The sequence below is a fragment of the Zootoca vivipara genome, chromosome 10, assembly GCF_965207765.1.
Source record: "Zootoca vivipara chromosome 10, rZooViv2.hap1.1, whole genome shotgun sequence".
In the NCBI taxonomy this organism is placed as follows: Eukaryota; Metazoa; Chordata; class Lepidosauria; order Squamata; family Lacertidae; genus Zootoca; species Zootoca vivipara.
The window spans coordinates 45,862,686-45,884,479 of NC_142593.1; the positions used below are offsets into that span (position 1 = coordinate 45,862,686).

At 43.7% G+C, this 21,794-nt stretch overlaps 2 protein-coding genes across 2 annotated transcripts in view; one reads left to right on the forward strand and one right to left on the reverse strand.

The window, feature by feature from the left end:
• WDR70 (WD repeat domain 70) overlaps window positions 1-14,345 on the reverse strand; it is a 113,957-nt gene extending 99,612 nt beyond the window's left edge. The window contains exons 1-5 of the mRNA XM_035100358.3: window positions 14,270-14,345; window positions 14,119-14,181; window positions 12,345-12,428; window positions 10,058-10,166; window positions 8,305-8,482 (exon numbers count right to left, since the gene is read on the reverse strand). Of these exons, the coding sequence (XP_034956249.3) occupies window positions 8,305-8,482; window positions 10,058-10,166; window positions 12,345-12,428; window positions 14,119-14,181; window positions 14,270-14,294 (459 nt within the window). The 5' untranslated portion in view covers window positions 14,295-14,345. The remainder of the gene's footprint in view (window positions 1-8,304; window positions 8,483-10,057; window positions 10,167-12,344; window positions 12,429-14,118; window positions 14,182-14,269) is intronic.
• A 965-nt stretch (window positions 14,346-15,310) lies between these two features.
• NUP155 (nucleoporin 155) overlaps window positions 15,311-21,794 on the forward strand; it is a 34,415-nt gene continuing 27,931 nt past the window's right edge. The window contains exons 1-3 of the mRNA XM_035100644.3: window positions 15,311-15,582; window positions 19,905-20,042; window positions 21,670-21,766. Of these exons, the coding sequence (XP_034956535.1) occupies window positions 15,444-15,582; window positions 19,905-20,042; window positions 21,670-21,766 (374 nt within the window). The 5' untranslated portion in view covers window positions 15,311-15,443. The remainder of the gene's footprint in view (window positions 15,583-19,904; window positions 20,043-21,669; window positions 21,767-21,794) is intronic.

Genomic DNA, 21,794 nt, shown 5'->3' on the forward strand with positions numbered 1-21,794 from the left:
CCGCCCTCCCCGGCCAAGGACAGGCTCAGAGAGGCTAACACCAAATATATAATACATTAAAAACACAAAATCAAACCACTGATAAACACTGCTCAAAATCACAGTAAAATCAAAATAAAATTAAGTGGCCAACCCACGAATCACAGCCACGAAGGTAGGAATATTAAATATTCGCCAGGCCCGGTCACCCGTGCTGGTCCCATATGGGCCGATAGAAAGCACACACCCCTCTCCATCCTGCACGCAGGAAGTAAGCAGAATTATCAGAATTATCAGAATTCCAGCCATGCAGAAACACTCAAGGAGGATGAAAAGCAGGACTAGAAGGGAAACGGTGTGGTCCAGGAAAAGGGCCTGAGGTTCCAGATTCTCATTTATTTCCATCAGTGATGTTATAGGGGTTGAAACCAAGTGATTTCTGCCCATTTGCATTATGGAAATCCACAATTTCATTTCATAAATTTCATTTGCCCAGTGGAACTTGCAGTTTTTCTTAAACGTTTTTAAAAACAGATATCTCTCCGAGGGGAGCAAAATTAAATGGGAATAATTGCTGTTCAAATATTGCTATATTTTAATCTGTAGGTAAGTAATTAGTTATATCAGTTATGCCATAAACATAATTATTCTGTTATTTGTTTATTCCTCCAATACCCCACTTTTCCTTTGAAGAACTCAAAATCCCATATCCGGATAGCCTACTTTACATTTATAGCACTTTAGAGTATTTAAAGCACCAATGGGGAACCTGTGGCTTTCCAGATGTTGTTCAACTCCAACTCTAATCAGCATGGCCAATGGTCAGTGATGACAGCAGCTGCAGTCCAACATCTGGAGGACCACAAGTTTCCCATCCCTGCTCTAAAACTACTCAAAAACATCATCTCAGCGATCCTTACAACAGCCTTGTAAAGTTAGGTAACCATTATCCACACGTAGCACATGGGACAGGGAGAAGAGTTTAGTACTTTGTTTAACTACTTAGTAAATAGGGTGATATTTACATCAGAAATGTCCTGGTTCGGTTCAGTTTTGTGAAGTCCAGTCCTGTGCACTCAGAAATATGTCCCCCTATATTCAATGTACCGGTAGCTCAGTCTCAATTATGTGAGCGTCGGCTTAACCACTATGCTACATAAGTTCACATTATTTGTTAGGAATCTGATATTGGAGCCAGGGCTGAAGATCCTGACCCACTCTAGCTGCTGTTGGACTCCAGCCTCCAACAGTCTCAGCCAGCATGGCCAATGGTCCACCAACCTTTGGATAGCCGCAGGTTCCCTACCCCTGCCCTGTACTGGATCATACAATAATGGCCTTAAAGCAGCCCATTCCTAGCTTTCTGTCTCACTTATTCATGCACAAACCCTGACTCATCTGCCAGAACGTCTATACAGCATCAGTGTTAGAAACTGAGATATGAAAGCTAGGAGCTAAATGGCACCTCAAACCAAACATTTGTTGAACAACCAACTGTCTAGGTGTGCTTTTTTATTACAAGAATACAAAGCTGAAAATGAATGAACTGCAGCTAAAATGTTGTTGTTGTTGTTGTTGTTGTTGTTGTTGTTTAGTCGTGTCCGACTCTTCGTGACCCCATGGACCATAGCACGCCAGCCACTCCTGTCTTGCACTGCCTCCTGCAGTTTGGTCAAACTCATGTTCGTAGCTTCGAGAACACTGTCCAACCATCTCGTCCTCTGTCTTCCCCTTCTCCTAGTGCCCTCAATCTTTCACAACATCAGGGTCTTTTCCAGGGAGTCTTCTCTTCTCATGAGGTGGCCAAAGTACTGGAGCCTCAGCTTCAGGATCTGTCCTTCCAGTGAGCACTCAGGGCTGATTTCCTGAAGAATGGATAGGTTTGATCTTCTTGCAGTCCATGGGACTCTCAAGAGTCTCCTCCAGCACCATAATTCAAAAGCATCAATTCTTCGGCGATCAGCCTTCTTTATGGTCCAGCTCTCACTTCCATACATCACTACTGGGAAAACCATAGCTTTAACTATACGGACCTTTGTAGGCAAGGTGATGTCTCTGCTTTTTAAGATGCTGTCTAGACCGAGCAGCTAAAAATATCATGTTCATTTTCCCCATGGTCTAGTCCTTTCCCTGACCACCCCCCTAACATTCTTAAGAGGGTCTCTTCTCCAGTCTTCAGAGAGTAGCTGAAAGTGGGGAGGCAGGAAAAGGTCCTCCTTTCCTTCCACTCTGCAGTTTTAATCTGGAATCTTAGGCACAGTACAGCACCCAGAGCTCAGAAACCGCTCACTCTAATAAAATTCTCTGTTGCATAATATGCCTAGAACAATGGGAATTTCGAACACTGTACAGCATGGCCTATCCTACTCCATATGGAGTGAAATCATTTCTAGGTTATCCAAGTATTTCAAGTCCAGTGCTTGTACCATAAGCCATCTCTTTTTCACAAAGACCAGGTCAAGTGATACTGGTGTTTAATTCTGAGCTCCTCGTCTCTGCAAATGCCACTTCAATGAGAACAATGGCACAGGTTCAGTTTGATCATTGTGGACTGCATTACCAAGCACCATTACAACTCCAGCCTGCCAGAGCTGTGAATGTTTGGATATGGGCTTGGTTCTTTCGATGAAAGATAAGGGGTAGCAGATGCAGGATTAACAAATGTATTTATATTCCATGCACACTGATCTTTAGTTTTAACACTACATACCAGCCCTTAGTCTGGGGCCCACACTGCTCACTGGTGTACCAATCATTCCCTTCCATCACTACCACACCCCACCAGTGATGCCCTCCTCCTACTGTACATAACAAGCATCTCATGCAAGTGTAATTTTGGCAAATTATCATAGCTGAATAGGACCCGCTCTGGAACCCCCATTAACTCAGGGACCCACTTCTGCATTTACAGGGTTGTTACCTCTCATAGGCTGCAAGTTGTTTGCAGCCCTGGTGGACTTGATCCTCATTAGCTGAGAATCAGGGTCAAATGCAAACTTCCTGCCATTACATTCAGGTAGGTTGCCGTGTTGGTCTGACGCAGTCAAAATAATTTAAAAAATGGTCCAGTAGCACCTTAGAGACCAACTAAGTTTGTTGTGGGTATAAGCTTGGTATCTGAAGAAGTGTGCATGCACACGAAAGCTTATACCCAGAACAAACTTAGTTGGTCTCTATTTACTCCTGCTATTAAATCCTTTGATTCCTTTAGTTATGGGAAGGCATGGACCAAGGTCAGAATATCCAGTCCTTTCTTGTAAATGTGACAAGCTTGAAAGGGACGGGAATTTGGAATTCAGACTTGAATGGAATGGCGGGACTGTTTTCAGACCCTAATGAGGCGACATGGTGGAGGAGGAACAGAACAAAGCATGTGCGTTAGTCAAGAATCCCAGTTGTAGTTGCCTCACCTCCAAAAAGATGTTGTAGAGCTGGAAAAGGTTCAGAAAAGGACAACCAGAATGATCAAGGGGCTGGAGCAACTCCCTCTATGTGGAACATTTGAATTTAGAAAAAAAAAAGCAAGGAGGGATATACCGTAATGATAGAAGTTTATAAGATTGTGCATAGACAAAGTGGATAGTGGCAAATTTTTCTCCCTCTCTCATTTTACTAGAATTCAAATATCCAAGGAAGCTGAATGTTGAAATATTCAGGGCAGATAAAAGTTAACATACTGTAGTTAAAACTCTGGAACTTGCTCCTACAAGCAGTAGTGATGGCCACCAACTTGGATTGCTTTAAAAAAATGGATTAGATAGATTCATGGAATATAATTCTATCAGGGGTTACCATCCATGATGGCCATGTTTTTCATCCACAGCTGGATGAGGTATGCCTCTGAGTACCAGTTGTTGGGGAGCACAAGTGGGGAGACTGCTATGGCACTCATGTCCTGCATGGGTATCTGGTTGGCCACTGTGGGAACAGGATGCTGGACTAGATGGACCATGGCCTGATCCAGCAGGGCGTTTCTTCCGCTGAAATGATAAAGTGCTTGAACTTCACTTGGAGAAAGGAATATGGACTGCAAGATGGCTCAACATCTGCCCTTGAGCTCCGCAGCATCAGGCTGAAGGTAGCTTCTAGTCTACCCTCCTTGAGTATCTTCTGCAGTCTAGGAAGAGCTCCTTCCTAGGCTCCTCCTTGGTTTTGTACCCACTCTGAGGTACAACCTTTGGAGTGGCTCAACCTGGAGTACTACCAAACAATCTACCTGTTATGTCCTGTTCACTCACCACCATCGCTTCCCTGTTCAGTGAAAATCCTAGTATTCCACTCAAGTCCTACTTCCAAATCGCTCCACGTTCCCAGAGTAACATGTTTTCAATAAATGATTGCAGGTTTATTCAACTTCAAAGCCACAGCAAACAGCAAATGCCACCCTGGACAAATGCCAGCTTTGTCCTCAATGCTTCTTTCAATCTCTCTGCAGTATATTAAATGAAACGTATATGTAAAAATCACACCTAGGATACACATTCCACTGCACTGTGCATTTTTGTGCAAGTCAGCTATGTGGGTACTTAAAATAACACTTCGGGTAAAATAATTGTGCAGGCATTACAGCTTTAACACTAATAATAATGAATGAAGTGAAACTGATATAATTCTTAATAGTAGTTTGTTTAGAGCTGTAGTATAGAGTCAGCCCTAGCACACAGCCCCAATGCTGCAAGCAACTTATTGCAACCTAGCCTACTGAATGCAGAGCAAAATTCCTCAGAAACAGACAGCCTGAAACGCATTCGCGTGCCAGCCTTACAATAAGAAAGTGCCTTTTTTCTGAACAACAGAAAACAGGAATTGATCTGATTATTGTAGGGTCAAAATGGCACAGCTGATTGTAAACAGACGTAGAACTCCTTTTTCACTAAACTCCTGAAAAAATCATACGGATGAGACAACTGCAATGACAACATGGGTCAATCTGAATCTGTTTTGGAGACGGAAAGGAAAATGTTGAGTGACAAACCATTCAACCTTGTTCTCACGGAGATTAATGTTGATGATATTCTGTAACAATAGTAGTAATAAATCTTTTACCTGAATCTAGTGAAGAATAAAACCTGCATAAGTTCTTTCTTCTTTGCCAATCTACTAATTTATAATCTCCCTGCCTTATTATACTTGATGTGTTTGTCAGTCTCTCTTTCTCCGTTTTGTGTCATGGTTTTAGACAGACAGCTAGAAAGCCACCTACACTTCTAACATGGAAATACAATTTTTTTAAAAAAAAAAGACTAAAAAATAAATGAACACCCTTGCCAAAAGACCTGCTGCTCTTTACCCACATAGCCAGCCTGTCCCACTAACTCCTGCCCACATCACAACCAAATGACAGTCACAGCCTTCATTTTTAGTTCCAATTTCGGCACATTTCCCATATTTGAGCACTGAAAAACTGAAAACACTCCATGCAAAGGTTATGAAACTAATTTGTTAGCCCAAAGCAAAAATGAAGAAAACTAGTTTAGTGACTGTTAATACAGGCAGTGCTTTCTTTTCTGGGGGGGTCGCAGGGGCACACATACCCCTAAACATTTTGCGAATCTAAGTTTGGCCTCATTGAAGGGCAGTATTTCAATATGAGTAGGAAAATGAGAAAATCAGCCCCGAGTGCTCACTGGAAGGACAGATCCTGAAGCTGAGGCTCCAATACTTTGGCCACCTCATGAGAAGGTGGCCAAACAACAACAATACACAACTACTTTCAAGTATTAAAAATACAGTAAATGAATGGCTATCCCTTTAAGACTTCATTGCATTCAAACATTTTTTTTCTATAATACCTACACAGTAAAACAACATACCATCAATAAATCTTCACAAATGGTATTTCCAAAAATGAAGCAAAAATGTTAAATAGCACTAACATTTAAAATTGTCACTCAGAATACCCGTCGGAGGTTAAATTGAAAGGTTTACATATGATTCAATCAAGTAACAGCCTCATAAAAGTGATGTTTAAAAAATGAATCTTAACTTTATGACTGCTGTGTTCCTTTGGGGAAAGCAATTTGGTATGATTTGTGAAAGGAAGTTAAACATGTTACTTTTCGCTTATAAGGTTTTTGTATTCCCTTTTTTTAAAGGTGCACATATTACATTATACAGCTGTGAATGATGGCTGCAGACATTTACCCATATCTTAAAGAGTGCTCAAAAATTCTGTTCATGTGAGAATGTTCAATGAATTACAATCCAGGAGAGGGAGAAACAAAGGAAAAGGAAATCAGTTGAATCCACCTATAAACAATGTATGTGTGTTAAAGTACTGTATTAGAGAACAGCTGCAAAACTAACAAATTCTTGCACGTTTAAGGTCCCTTCAACTGAGGATCAAACAGTATTAAAATAATGCTCAACAAAAGGAAACCTGCTTTTCTAAGGAAACTCCAAAGATAGGAAGCAAAACTTCTCTTCTTTCAAATGTGATCACCTAACAGTGAGTAGCTAGCATAAATCTACCTAACACTTAAAACCATTGGTCTTTAAAGAAGCAAACACTTGTTGAATTATGGAAACATCCATATGAACCACTACATGGAAATAAAAGGGAACAAATTAAGAGTCCAAAACAATAACCACAAACAATTAACAGTTTGAGAAACTTTACAATATGAAACTGTGGTGAACTCCTGCATCCCAAAATAGATCAACAGCACCACCTAGAGCAGGGAGGGGAACCTGTGGCCTGCCATATGTTCCTGAACTACAACTCCCATCAACCCTGACCATTGATCATGCTGGCTGGAGCTGACTCCCAACAGTCTCATTTTCCCATAAGTTTAGTATGAAGTACAATTCCCAGGTGATTATCTCCTTTGTAAATCAGATGACCAAACAGGCTCTGCAAGAGACTTCTCTCTCAGGCTTTTTTTTTTTTTGCAAGGGATTCTGCAATCCAAGACTACTACAGCTTTTCCCAATTTCTGGACAACAAATCCCAATGGTTAGGAATGAAGGGAGTTGTGGTCCCCAGATGTTTAGAGGGCACAAGGTTGGGGGATGCTGCTGTGCTATTTGAAATTCTTTGTATGATTTTGTGCCTTCCTTTCTCTTCTCTTCTTTCTGCTATCTCAAAACTCATTTGTCAAACAAACAATCTTCACACACGTGGTTTAGATGGCTTTAAAAAATTACATCTCTAGTATTTGTCACTAAAATCTTCCCGCTCCACTGGGAATCTTAGGTTTAGCGCTATTAAAGCATTGACCAGTTCTAAATGGCACAGCTCAAAAAGGATATTGTAGAGTTGGAAACGGTGCAGAAGAGAAAGCAACATTATCAGGCGACTGAAATGACTCCCCTATAAGGAAGGTTACAATATTTGAGACTATAAATTTCTTAGAAAGATTAAGTGCAACAGATGCATGGTTTCAAAAAAGCAAACAGGAAGCAGTTTTTCTCCTTCGTCTGTAATGCTAAAACCCAGGATCAAGTTGAATTGTAGGATAATAAAGATACACAAAAGGAGGTTCTTCACACACTGCAGTGGTAAACAATGAAATTCATTGCCAACAGTTGTGGTGATGGCCACCAAGTCATTGACAGCTTTAAAATACCATTAGACAAATTCAGGAAGGTTACAAATACTAGCTATGCTGGCTTATAATGCTGCTTTGAGGACTGAAGCAATGTGCCTCTGAATATCAGTTGCTGGCTAATAATACCCTGCTTTTGGGTTTCCCATAGCACTCCCCAGTGTCTGGTCACACAGAACATTACAAAGAAATAATTCTGTGTGCACAAAACAGGCATCTATAGACGGCTTGCCACTGACATTCTGTACAAAGGCAAAGGGGTGTATCCATCGCATTTTATGCAGGGTTGTTGGCATTCATCTGCCTCGAGAGACAATGGAGTGTGCCTCCAGGGGTGAAGTCAAACCGCAGCACCAAGGTGACCTCCCTGGGGTGCAAGCAGGGTATGGAGGGTAGACCCACTGAAATTAATGGAGCAAAGTCAATCATGTCCATTAATTTCAATGGGTGCACTCAAAGTAGAACTTAGTTGGCTACAGCCCAAAGGGAGGTATTCTATTGATGATTATCATCAGTGCAAGGATTTCCACTCATGCAATGGACTCCCCTCCGCCCCACAGGTGATCCAGATGCATATTGTCACTCTGACATGGATTTCTCATTGCCGGTCACTTGCTCTCTTGGCCTAACCTACCTCACAGGGTTGCTGTGTCTGTAAAACAGGTGGGAGGGGAGAACGCTCTGAGCAACCTGGGAGGAGGGCCAGAATAGAAGTGCCATCAATCAACACTAAAACAGAAGACGACACAGCAGAAACGCCGAGAGAATAAAAACTGACCTCATCTTCTTCCAGGGTGTTGTCCTCGTCATCCTCATCATCACTGCCCTTATATCCAGGAGGCAGCGGAGGGCCAATGAGTTCATCATCGGAATCTTCCACTGACCCTTGGGGTGGCAAAGGGGGGCCAATTGGTTCTTCATCTGAGCTGTCTTCACTTTCACTACCAGATGAATCCCTAGGTGAACAAAAATATGAGATGTATAGTGGCAGGGGTCATTTTCATAGCACCTGCCTCTGTGTGCTCATTGCTGAAGTCCCCAGCCTACCCTTTTCTCCCCGACACATTTGCCCACGTGGTGCCACAGATTGGTGAACGGAGGACACCGTGTCTGGCAGCCAGTGCAGAGTGGGCGAGAAAGATAGGAATGTAGGAAACTGCCTTATATGGAATCAGAGCATTTGTCTGTGAAGCTCAGTATCGTCTATACCAGGGGTGGACAACTCCCAAGAGACTGCGATCTACTCACAGAGTTAAAAAACTGGCAGTGATCTACCCCCTTTTTTGGAGTTCAGGTCAAAGTTGTTGAGTTTTTTAAGGAAGGCGGAAGGCCCATTTTGAGGGGGTTCAGGTCAAACTTGTTGAGTTTTTTCAGGGAGGAGGTAAAATGTTGAGCTTTTTTTAGGGGAGCCACAGTTGTTCAGCTTCTTTGGGGGAAGCCAGTGATCTACCAGTGATCTACTGCAGACTTCCAGTGATCTACTGGTAGATCATGATCTACCTGTTGGACATGCCTGGTCTATACCAATATTCTTCAACGTTGGGTGCCCAGATGTTGTTAGATATCCTGTATGAAACCCTGGAGAGCCACTGCCAGTTTGTGTAGACCAGTGTTCTTTAACCTTAAGTGGCCAGCTAACCTTAAGATGACTGAGGATGATGGGAACTACAGTCCAACATCATGTGAGCACTGAAAGTTGAAGAACACTGGTCAAAGCTAACTAGCAGTGCCTCTCCAGGGTTTCAGGCAGGAAATGTTTCTCAGTCCTACCTGGAGATGCTGGGGATTGCTTCTGCATGCAAAGCAGGTGCTCTACCCTGAGCTATGACCCTTCTCGCAAGATGTGTGATCATCTCCTTCTGCCTTGGTGGCAGTAGCCCCTGGCCTCAATCCTGCGAGTAGCAGAGTATGAACCAAAATGGCTGCAAATGTGGGGAAAGAGCTTCTGAGTCCTAGCTTTCCAGCCAGCACCTTTTCAGCAAGGAAGAGAACGGTGCCAGCATGTGGTACTCTTAGCAATGCCCTGTCTGAGAAATGCAGTTGTCAGACAGGCATATATCGGGTGAGGTGGTCCCTTAGATCAGTGGTCCTCAACCTTGGGCCTCCAGATGTTTTGAGACTACAAGGCCAAAAACATCTGGAGGCCCAAGGTTGAGGACCACTGCCTTAGATAACCTGGATTCAAGTTGCTCAAGGCTTTAAATGCTAAAGCAAAGCTTTGACCATGCATAGGTTTGCACTGTTGACATTTGCACTTATTGGAGCTTATTTCCTAGTAAGCGTGCATAAAGATTGCAGCCTTTTTCTATCACTGCTGGCAACAGCTACTGCTGCCTGCCCAGAGAATGTCCAGGCATAAGAAACACTGGAAAATCAAAGACCAAACTGTTCTTGAAAAGTGTGCCAGCTAACTCCAAACATTGGTTGTTAAGTAATATGGTTTACAGTGCGGTGCCATCTTGCATGAAAAGTGCCTCTCATTCTACCAGAAAAAAGATACAGAGTCACATGTTTCCATTATATCTACTTACTTAGAAGATGTTTTCACTACTGGGCGTAAGGACGCGGCTGAAGACTCAATACCTTCACATCGGCTTTCAAGTTCTGTTTCTTTCTCAGCTGCCTTGTTCTCACGCTCTTCTGAATAAATAAAGTACAAAGGAGAAATTTGGTGCCTGCTCTGAAGCCTTCATTTTGGTTTTAAGATGTCTGGAATGATGATAATTCAAATCATTAAAAAAAAAAAACACCAAACCTGTAACACTGAAGATCAAACAGCCATAGACTAACATGTCCTAGTTTTCATGCTATCTGCTGATATAAGGCAGTGACGGCAAACCTTTGGCCCTCCAGATGTTGCTGGACTTCATCTCCCATCATCCCTGGTCATTGGCCATGGTGGGTATGGCTTAACGGAGATTTTTAACAACATTGGAGGGCCACAGGTTGCCCACCCCTCCCCGTAAAGGTAAGCTTCACAGGAAAAGAAAACACAGCCTTTCAAGTTTCTGGGCAAGATCCAACATCATAACAGATGTAATAGGACAGGGGTCCCCAGACTTACCCGCCTTCGGGCCGGTGCCCGCCGCGCGGAGGAGTGCTTGCGCAGTGGGCTGGAGGGTGGGGGAGTACGCGCCAGTGCGCATGTGCACACCCATTTACTGGCGCGGTGGCGCGCTTCCAGGCCGGAAAAATCGCCGGAAATTGTTTGTGCGCATGCGTATGGCCTCCCCCGACCCGGAAGTGCACCTCCCCCGACCCGGAAGTGCACCGGAAATGACCTCTTCTGGGTCGGGAGAGGCCCATACGCATGCGCAGAAACGATTTTCGGCGATTTTTTCAGATCTGGAAGTGCGCCGCCGCGCAGTGCGTTGCAAGAACGGGCGTCGGCAGCGGGCGTCGTCGCGGGCCGGATTGGGAGGCCAATTGGGCCGCATCCGGCCCGGGGGCCGTAGTCTGGGGACCCCTGTAATAGGACCTCCCATTCCTCTTCTCCTCTCCCCCCGAAGCCATCTGTCCATTCCCTCATCCATTTCAGAGGGGGCTCATGAACGGCTGCAGGGGGAAGGAAAGGAAAGCCAATTTATACAAGTGAGATGTACAAGTGGTATGCCATAGTTTGGTATCTCTCTCCTACCTTTTGCAGTGAGATTTTCTACTTAGAAAGTCTATTAATTAAATCAGCTACCTTTCATTTTCTGAACCAGGCTATAGTAAAACCAACCTCTCCAGAGAACTGAGAGGCTTTAAGTTTGCCTGGAAAATAAAAAAATGTCAAGTTATTTAGTCTATTCCTTAACTGGGGAACTTGCCAAAGATTTTGCACCTTTTAGGATGTTTTTATTTCAGCTCCTTTCTGGTAGCTAAAGCCAAGGCAGACTGAGGAAATGGTTACTACCCCCCTTTTAAAAAATACACTCTTCTGTTAAGCATGTGGTTTAAGAGATGTGCCCAATTGTCCATTATTTTACATAAAACAGCCACAGAAAGTGTGGAGGGGAGTTCAATCTGGAGCTTAACCCTTACATTGTTTTCCCACTGGGGGAAAAAAAATCACATCCTGAAGCCCTGAGACTACTGTCTGTAAAAGGAGGAAAGTAAGCAGCTGTGAGCATGGGCTTGATGTACTTTTATGCTGGGCTCACAAAAATGAGTGCAATTGAGATGCTCTGGCCTCTGCCAACAGCTAAAAGAACATGGCTGCTAGATCTTTCCCCAAAGATTTCCACTGACAGCTGGTGCAGCTGGAGGAGGAGAAAAGTTCCAGGACCCAGGAACCAAAGTCCCTCTAACTTCCAGGCACTGCCCCAGAGAAACTACCTCCCATGCCTTTTTACTTTGCAGCACCTCTTTAAGAAGCAGGCACTTAATACGAAGCTGCCTATAAAAAGCATTACTTTACAGGTGCCTTTTTGGAACATTTATTTGTGGTAAGGGTTGCTTTGGTCTGTGCTGTTGTTGTTGTTAAAGAGATTTTAAGCTATTTTTAAATGATCTTAATGCTGTGTTTTAATGTTGTAAACTGCCCTGAGACCTTAAGGTGAAAGGTGGGTAATAAATAAATAAATAATGTTTGCCGTGCCATTTTTACTCATTCAATGTTTACCGTGCCATTTTTATTCGGTCACCCTCCAAACCATTTTAAATTGCCTTACGTTGTGAACTATTAACAAAGCTATTAACATTTAAGGAAAACTGCCAGAAGGTGCTCTGGGCTACAAATCAAACGAATGAAGGGCAAATCAAACCATTGATATAGAATCATAGAGTTGGAAGAGACCACAACAGGCATACAGTATATGAAATAGCCTCTCTCACCCAGGATCTTCCTACTTCTTTCCACAGCAGTTCTTCGAGTTTGTTCAAACATTGCATTGAAGTCAAATGTTCGAGCTTTCTTTCCTAAGTGATGAGGGAAAGAATAAGAAAGTGGGGGGGGAGTATTCCTGAGAAATTTATAAAAATACAAATGAAAGCATGAAAATCAGTGAGAACTGAATGCCTTGACATGATAAAACATTTGTATGCAACAACTGACTCTTAAGTACACAAGAGTCCTGTTGTTAAGACCAAAGTACCATCTAGTCCAACATCTTGTTTCCAACCAGATGCCTCCCATAAGTCTACAAGCTGTGTATAGAGGGCATTATAAGCTGTGTATAAGCTTACTACACTTTTGCAATAGTATTTTAATGATCAAACATTTTGGGTGGAATTGAACTTAGTGTTAAGTGAAGTATATGTGCATAGAACAAGGCCTGCTCATGCAACAGGCCATTTCCCCACTTCTCACCCCTCCATATGCCACCTAAACCTGTTCTGGGGGTTCCCTATACCTGGAAATGTCCATAAAGTAAAATGTCCCACACACACCTCAACTGAGCAGCTCCCATTGTCTTCAAAATGTCACATAGATTAGAGAAAACGTACATGCGCACACTGTATATACAACTCTCAGTTTTATTTGTTGTGGCCACACATATAAGAGGAACATTCAGAGGAAGCAGAAGAACATTCTGGGAAGAAGGACCTGGAGGAACAGTTTGTCTTGTCTCCATCGGTAAGAAACCTTGTGGTACTAAAAAGTAGCCATGGTGACATTTGCCAGGACGCTAGGCATTAACATATTGGCCAGCACCTGCTCCAGCACAAACTGAGAGGTGGAACACTCTACTTTGGAATAAGCTTTAGAAACATTATATAGTTCCGTACAACTACAGGTTGTAAAAACATAGAATTGTAGGGTCCAGCCTCCCGCAATGCAGGAATCACCTCCAAAGGATCCCTGACAGATCCATCCAACCTCTGTTTAAAATCCTCCAACGAAATGGGAGTCCACCACCTTCTGAGATACACACCCTCACCTCAGGATAAGAGCAGGCATTCAACTGCTGACACTGTGCAGGGTTTCACAGGCAATTCAGCAATGTTCCTGGACTTCTCTGAAGCTCAGCAGAAGCTCAGAAGGTCAAGGGCAAGATGTTGACCCTCGGCAAAAGTGAGGTGGTGACAGTACGCAGCTGGTGACATGTGGGCGTCTGAAAGCTTGCACCACCCTCCATGCGCCTTGTGCAGAATTGCAACCTCAGAGTTGTAGACCCATATGGATGTGGGACAAACGTAGGAAATTGCCTTATACCAAGGTTTCCCTACCTCAGTATTTCCCTCGCTAACAGGCAGTGGCTCTCCAGGGGATACTACTAAACTTAACTGCACTCTCCGACCCGACTGCATTTTCATACTGTAAAGCGCCCTTGATCCTCGTACAAAGGGAGGTGCAGTATATAAATCAGTGGTTCCCAACATTTCTTTTGGCCATGTCCCACCTAAGCATCTCTAAAATCCTGGTACGTACCCCCCCCCCCCCGTGACATATAATTCTTATTACTGTATTCAAAAAGCGAACTATTCACATGGAGGAAGCCTAAAGGGCCATTAACTGTTAATAACTCATTCTCGAATTGCCCCCCTTAAAAATCTAATTGCCCCACGTTGGGAATCACGGATATAAATGATGATGATGATGATAACTCGACTGAACCTGGGACCCTCTGCAGGCAAAGCTCTGCCTCAAGGAAAGCCTCTCACTCACCGAAGCCTGAGAAGCCCATCGTAGCTGCCAGCTCCGGGTCGGGTCCTGCCACCGGCTCGGCATCTGCGAAGAAAGAAGAGCGCTCAGTGCTTCCTTCTCCTACCCAAGACCGGTAGATCCTTTGGGAAGCCTGGCAGGGCCAACTACTCACCGTTCTCTGCTCCCACCTGCTCCATCCCGAGAGCGACCCGCACTTCCCTTCTCCAGGAACCACAACACAGGGCGCCACAGGAAGTGGCTGCTGAGTGAGAGGAAGCCACTTCCGCTCGATGGCTGCGAGAGTGAGACCCCTGGTGGTCGGAGGGAGGAATAACTATGCCCAAGACTTGCGGGGTTGATAATCGAACTACTGCTTAGTTTCAGTTTCAGGGTTACAAACAACCCTGCTATATTTCGTTTGCATATGTTTATTTATTTTGGAGGGTAGTATATAGAATAACAAAAATGTATTAAGCTGTGCAGGTATTTTTGGATCTGTAACTGTTACTGCAGAAGGTGGCGAAAGCAATACGTAACGTCGAGTAACAGAAGAACAAATAACTATTTACCCCGCACGCAAGACCCACTTCCCCAAAATAAAAGTATTCTTTTGTTAGCAATCCACCACGCACAAGGATGCAACCCTATTTGACAGCGCAATTCAGTGAGGCTTACCTAGGATTTACTTGTTGGTGGGCATAAGATCGCGCTTCATGCCTGCAACGTTATTCAGTGATGTGCATTTATTTGGCAGCGAGCCTCGCAGAAATTCAAAAACTAAATAAATCTACATTTGTTTTAGCCTACCCAAAGGCTCAGGGCGTTACATCAAACCGCAGCATAGACTCGGGGGTGGGGGGGAGAACTCCAGAAAGACCACGCAAAGTCGAACACCTGTCGTGTTTGCAATCCTATGCAGTAACGCCACGCTTTCTCGGCTGGATTTCTGAATGAACACACGGATATGAATGGGCTAGTAAGCCCCCCCGGGAATCAGTTACTGTACATTTTCTCCTGAATAAACGAAATCGTTTCCTCGCGTTAATTTTACGCAGAATGCTTATTTCTCTACGGTCGCTTTCTCACTCGTGAGAGAGATTCCCCACCGCACCAAAAAAAAAAAACCCCACACCATATCGGAAGCTAGGAAGTGTGCGTACGAGGATCACTCTAACCCTTTTCTTCCTATCTCTACGGTTCCCGTCTTCGTGTCTCCCGCGGCCGCGCGGGGGATGCCGGGATTGGGCGCGCGGGCGCGACGGAGCGCAGTTCTGGCCTTGCTTCGACTCTGAGGGGCTTGGGTTCGACGTCGCCGCCGCCGCCGCCTTCTCCACCTCCGCCTCGCCATGCCGGTCGCTCTCAGCCCGGCGGCCGCTCCGGCCTTGCAGGAGGCGCTGGAGAATGCGGGGCGCATCATCGACCGGCAGATCCAAGAAGACCGCTGCTACCCAGACCTCTCGGAGCTGCTGGCGGTGCCGGCGCCTAGTAAGCCGCGCGTGAGGGGGCGGGAAAGGCTCCACCGGGGGGGGGGGGTCCGGTCCTCTGCCGCCGCCGCCGCCTCCCTTGGCGGGTCTCTCTCTCTCTCTCTCTCTCTCTCTCTCTCTCTCTCTCTCTCTCTCTCTCTCTTTCACACACACACACACACACTTTCTGCCCTCCCCCTTTACGGTCTCCCGTGTGCGCTGCCAGTCTCAATGCCAGGCTTCTACCCACCCACCCACTTCACCCCACACCCCCTGGTGCCCTCCAGAAGTTGCAGGGCTGGCGGGAACTGTAGGTACTGTACAGTGGTACCTTGGAAGTCCGTTCCAAAACCAAAGCGTTCCAAAACCAAGGCACGCTTTCCCATAGAAAGTAATGCAAAATGGATCGATCTGTTCCAATTTTTTTTAAAACAACCCCTAAAACAGCAATTCAACATGAATTTGTCACACAATCAATCAATCAGTAGCTGAACTGGGTTCCACACAGTCATAGAATCATAGAGTTGGAAGATACCACAAGGGCCATCCAGTCCAACCCCCTGCCAAGCAGGAAACACCATCAAAGCATTCTTGACATATGCCTGTCAAGCCTCTGCTTAAAGACCTCCAGAGAAGGAGACTCCACCACACTCCTTGGTAGCAAATTCCACATTCACAAAACCAAAAGAGCCACAAAAACAAAAACGTAAAATAAATAGCAAAAACAAACCTCTGCATAACACTCAAAACGGAAGTGTGGCACTCAAAACAGAGAATGTTCGGCTTCCGAAGAAAGTTTGAGAACCGGAACACTTACTTCTGGGTTTGCAGTGTTTAGGTTCCAAGTTGTTCGAGTACCAAGGCATTTGAGAACCATACCACTGTACCATTATTATTATTATTATTATTATTATTAATACTGCGCCCAGCTAGCAGCTAAATGGCACCTTAAAGCTAGGTTATGTTTTTTTCATAACAAGAATACAAAGCTGAACATGAATGAACTGCAGCTCGAATATTATGTTCATTTTTCACGTGATCTAGTCCTTCCCCTGCCCACCCCATTAATATTCTTTAGAGGGTCTCTTCTCCAGTCTTTAGAGAATAGCTGGAAGTGGGGAGGCAGAAAAAGGTCCTCCTTTCCTTCCACTCTGCAGTTTCAATCTGAAATCTTACTAGGTGCAGCACGGTGCCCAAAGCTCAGAAACTGCTGGCGCTAATGGCATTCCCTGTCGTGAAATGCGCCCAGAACAAGTGGGAGTTTCGAACGCTGCTGTAGCCTACGCATCTGGAGGGCATCGGGTTGGGGGATGCTGTTCAATGCCGTGGCAGTACCTTCCAGTGGTTACCGGTAGTGGCCGACTGGCCATGCAAGCCTGCCAGAAGTAAGCCTCCCTTTCAAGATGATGGAAGGGGGGATAAGGGTGTAGGTTCATGACTTTGCTGAGCCACCTGTTTAGTGAGGGAATTTGTTAGCTGCTCCCTTCGAGATGGACAAATGCCAATGGAGGCTTGCAGCATTTGTAAGTTGCTTTGGGTTTCCTTGTGCGAGATAAAGTAGCCTAACAAATTCAGTAAGTAATAGTAACATTTAAAACAAGTTAAAATTGTATTTTTAAAATTGTATACTGCTCCTCATCTGAAGAACTCAGCGAGGTTCACAACATAAAAACACAACATACACGATAAAAATAAGAACGAAAACAAAACAGACTCATAACACTGCCTCCCACAGACACATTTAAAAGGACATAGAATGTTAATCAGCCCAAGGGCTGGTTGAAGAAGAATGTTTTTGCCTGGCACTTATGCAGTAGTAGAATACTGTCATAACAGCAATGGTGAAAGCATTGCAAATCAGTGTCATCACCACTTCCAAAGTAATACTTACTGTGGCTCTGATTCTTCCTGAAGAGTTGGGCCTAAATGAAGGTGGTAGGGTCTTCTGCTCCATCCTGCGACTCTTTGGGTACCTGGATATTAACCCAGGAATGATGGAAATGTTGTTAGTAAGGAAGCGTGCTGTATATAGCCAGGTATATAGTAAAGCCCTTCAGCAGCTTTGGATTGTACATGGAGAAGTGGTCTGTTTGAACAAACAGATCAGAGTCTGTTGCACAAACTAGACTACAGTACAGTAAAGTAATATTCTCTAGATAAAGGTAAAGGGACCCCTGACCATTAGGTCCAGTCGTGACCGACTCTGGGGTTGCGCGCTCATCTCGCATTATTGGCCGAGGGAGCCGGCGTATAGCTTCCAGGTCATGTGGCCAGCATGACAAAGCCGCTTCTGGCGAACCAGAGCAGCACATGGAAACGCCGTTTACCTTCCCACTGTAGTGGTTCCTATTTATCTACTTGCATTTTGATGTGCTTTCGAACTGCTAGGTTGGCAAGAATTCTCTAGATAGGGTTATAGTAATATGCTTTAGAGTTCAAACTTAAGGTAGTGACATTTAAAGCCATAAAACGTTTGCAGCCATGTAACTTGGAGGGCCACCTGCATCTGTGTGAACTTGCCCAGGCCTTGAGATTAGCCTCATAGGCACTACTCTCTTTTCTATCGCCAAGAACATAGATTGATGGGTACCAAGGACAGGTTCCTTTCATTGTTGGCCCCACATCCTGGCCTCTTCATTGGTGGCTTTTAAGCAGATTTTAATATACAGTATTTAGTCCACTTAGCTTTGTATTGATGGAATCCTTTGTTGCTATGTTTTACTTGCTGCTATTTTAATTCATTGTGCTGGCAATAAACCCTGGTTAATCTCTAATATGAGGGACCCAGGTGGCGCTGTGGGTTAAACCACTGAGCCTAGGGCTTGCTGATCAGAAGGTCGGCGGTTTGAATCCCTGTGACTGGGTGAGCTCCCGTTGCTTGGTCCCAGCATCTGCCAACCTAGCAGTTCGAAAGCACCTCAAAATGCAAGTAGATAAATAGGAACCGCTACAGCGGGAAGGTAAACAGCGTTTCCATGTGCTCTGGTTTGCCAGAAGCGGCTTTGTCATGCTGGCCACATGACCTGGAAGCTGTACGCCGGCTCCCTCGGCCAATAATGCGAGATGAGCGCGCAACCTCAGAGTCGGTCACGACTGGACCTAATGGTCAGGGGTCCCTTTACCTTTACCTTTTTAATCTCTAATATCTAGTGCTAATCATTTTGTACTTCTTGCAAGCTGGGGTTCACACCAAATGTTATAATGCCATTACCAGGTACATTTGTTCCATACTGGTTATATACATATGAATGTATGGCCAACTAGGTTATTTTGGGGACAGGTGCTTTGTCTTTAATAGCTTAAGATTCTACAAAAATCTGCCTCCCTTCATCCCCCAATATTCCACTTATGGTACCGTATATACAATGGAATCATTATCTTGCTGACTGTACCTTATGTTATTCAACTGCCATCTTCTGATGTGTTCCTTTTATAAAAATAATCTTGGGGCAATAAAATTCAGTTTTCAAAAAACTTTAGGTTTTTTCAGTTAAGATCAGGAGAGAGGTGTATTTTGAAGCAGCCTTACCTTTTCCTTCCAGGCTAAACAGAATTGATAAAACAAATACAGTACAAAGCTTGCAATAAGCAGTCATTCATGCTTATCTTGATGATAACAAATAGAAACAAGCACACATTATAATCATTAGTTGGTTCGTTTGAAGGCAATAACTAGCTTTTAATCTCTATCAAGCAACTTTAAAATAGTATGTTAAAGCTACGCGAATATAGTAGGACTTCTGTACTGGAAATGGTTTAACTCCATACAGCCCTTGATTTTCTTAAGGTATTTCTTATGGTTAAGTACTTGCCAGCACTTAGCTTCTTTTCCCCTTGCTCCCAGAAAGACTTAGCTTTTAGGTTCACATAGATTAGTTGAGCAGTACTCTCTAGAATTCATGTATCTAGTGATCAGATCCCCCCCCCCCCGACTTTAAACACATTCTAATACATTTGAAATAGTTGCCAATACTTTTGGAACTAATGACTCATTTGTAAACCAAATATTTGTAGTGTTAACAAGCAAAACTAGATCACTTTGTGTATCCTGAGTTTTGTATTGTGATCTGCAACTCCACATGTCAATTAATTTATCTTAACAGTTTATGAGACTGGTAGCTATTAATAGTATATCTTGCAAAGTTACTTTAATTTTTTAAAATTCAAAGATGTATGAGCATTAATTGATTCCTAGGTTTATAGAAAAAAGCACTTGCTTTTCATATACTGAGGAAAAAAATAAGTCTCTAGGGGTTAAAGAAAATATTCAATTAAAGTGAAAATATCCAAGCATTTTTGTTTGTTTCTATTACTTCTAATTATTTTACTTTTTCACATTTGCAGGTAGCCCCACTGTTTCTGGGATGTCAGATATGGATTATCCATTACAAGGACCTGGATTTCTTTCAATTCCCAATCTTCCAGAAATAAGTTCAATTCGGAGAGTTCCTCTGCCCCCTGAACTGGTTGAGCAATTTGGACGTATCCTAATTATAACACAAGTGAAAGGCACATTAAATCTTTTGAGATGAAGGATATGGGGGCTAAAGGATGGACTTTAGGCTGCTGGCTAATGCCTATTCATTCCAGCCTTCTGTCCATTTGACAGGGATCATCTCTGTTGGTTGCTGTTTTGTTCTCCCTCACCCATCTACACTTTCTCCCTTTCTCTTCCTCATATTGCACCTCTGCTGTTGTCTCTGATTCTATTACACGTAGCTGCTCCTGCCTAGACACTAGTACAGTAACAGCAGTTAAATGATCATTGGATGTGTGGCTGTTTTGTGTTCTAAAGTAGTCTCTTTTTTAAAGAACCCCAATCCTTAGTTTCCAATGTCCCTTTTCCCCCTTCAGCATCAAAAGAGGTTGCAATAGCAGCAGACCAAAAAGCACAGCATAGTGAGGTACTGGAGCAGTAAAGAGTGGATGGGAGCCAACCCCTTGCTCCAAAGGTGTTGCCTTTTCACACTTTGCCCTCCATCCATTCTCAGCCTTTCATTTATGGCAGAAGTGGTGAAGCTGTGGCCTTTCCGTTGTAGTTGGTTTCAAGCTCCTGTCAGCCCCAGCCACCATGGCCAACAGCCAGGAGTGATAGGAATTGTACTTCAGCAACATCGTGGAATGCCACAGGTTCCCCACCTGTGATTTGTACTGTGCTGGGGCTTCCAGGCATGATGAAAGAAAGGACAGAAACGGAATAGAACATGGCTTTTGTGCACACAAATGATTATTAGGAAACATTTGCATAATAATCAGTATGGCATTCTGCTGTTGAAACTTAATTTTATTGCTTGGAACTTAATTATTTCAGTGTTTTAAACAGCAATAAAAATGCTTGGTACTACAGTGGTACCTTTACTTACGGACACGATCCGTTCCGGGGTGCCATTCACACCCCAAAAAGTCTGTGAGTAGAGCGCTGCTTCTGCATGTGCACATGACACAATAGAGCACTCTGCGCATAGCTTGCAGAGCGCGCATGCATGAAGCATGTAGAACGCTTTGTTCGTGCACGTGCAGTGAAACCTGGAAGTATACACTTCCGGGTTTGCTGCATTCGCAACCCGAAAATCCGCAACATGAACCTAATGCAACTAGAAATATGACTGTACTTCAGACTGTTTAGTGTCATGTAAAAGAACCTCCATTTATTCTGTTTAACATTCTCTCTATCCATCCCTTGATTGCTAAATGTAAATTAAACGTAAAAAAGAAATCAAGGCTCCTAGTCATACTATCACCAAGCTTGAAATAAATTCATTCTTTCTCTGTGGAGAGACATTCACATAGCTGCCAAGTTATCCCTTATTTTAAGGGATTTTCCCTTATGCTGAATAGGCTTCCTCGCGAGAAAAGGGAAAACTTGGCAGCTATGGACATTCATGTTCTTTTATGTTCATACAAATCAAGATTCAGGAGTTTTATCAACTGAACATTTGCGTAATAAAATAATTGTTATGTATGTTGTGATTTTACATTTATAATACTGAGCTGTGGAATTCTACACTTATCCCGATCCTCCTTCCTCTTCCCTAATTGCAAACTTAACGTAATGCAGAATTGCATGTCTTGCCTTGGTGCATTTTATCCTTAAATCTGGATACTTCAGATATGCAATGCAATTGTATGATGGGAGTGTTTCCTGAGATTAGCAGGGCCTGGCTGACCATTGACAGTGACATTTTTATGTGGCAGTATGAAGATGGGTATGTAAGATAAATAATTTATATCTAT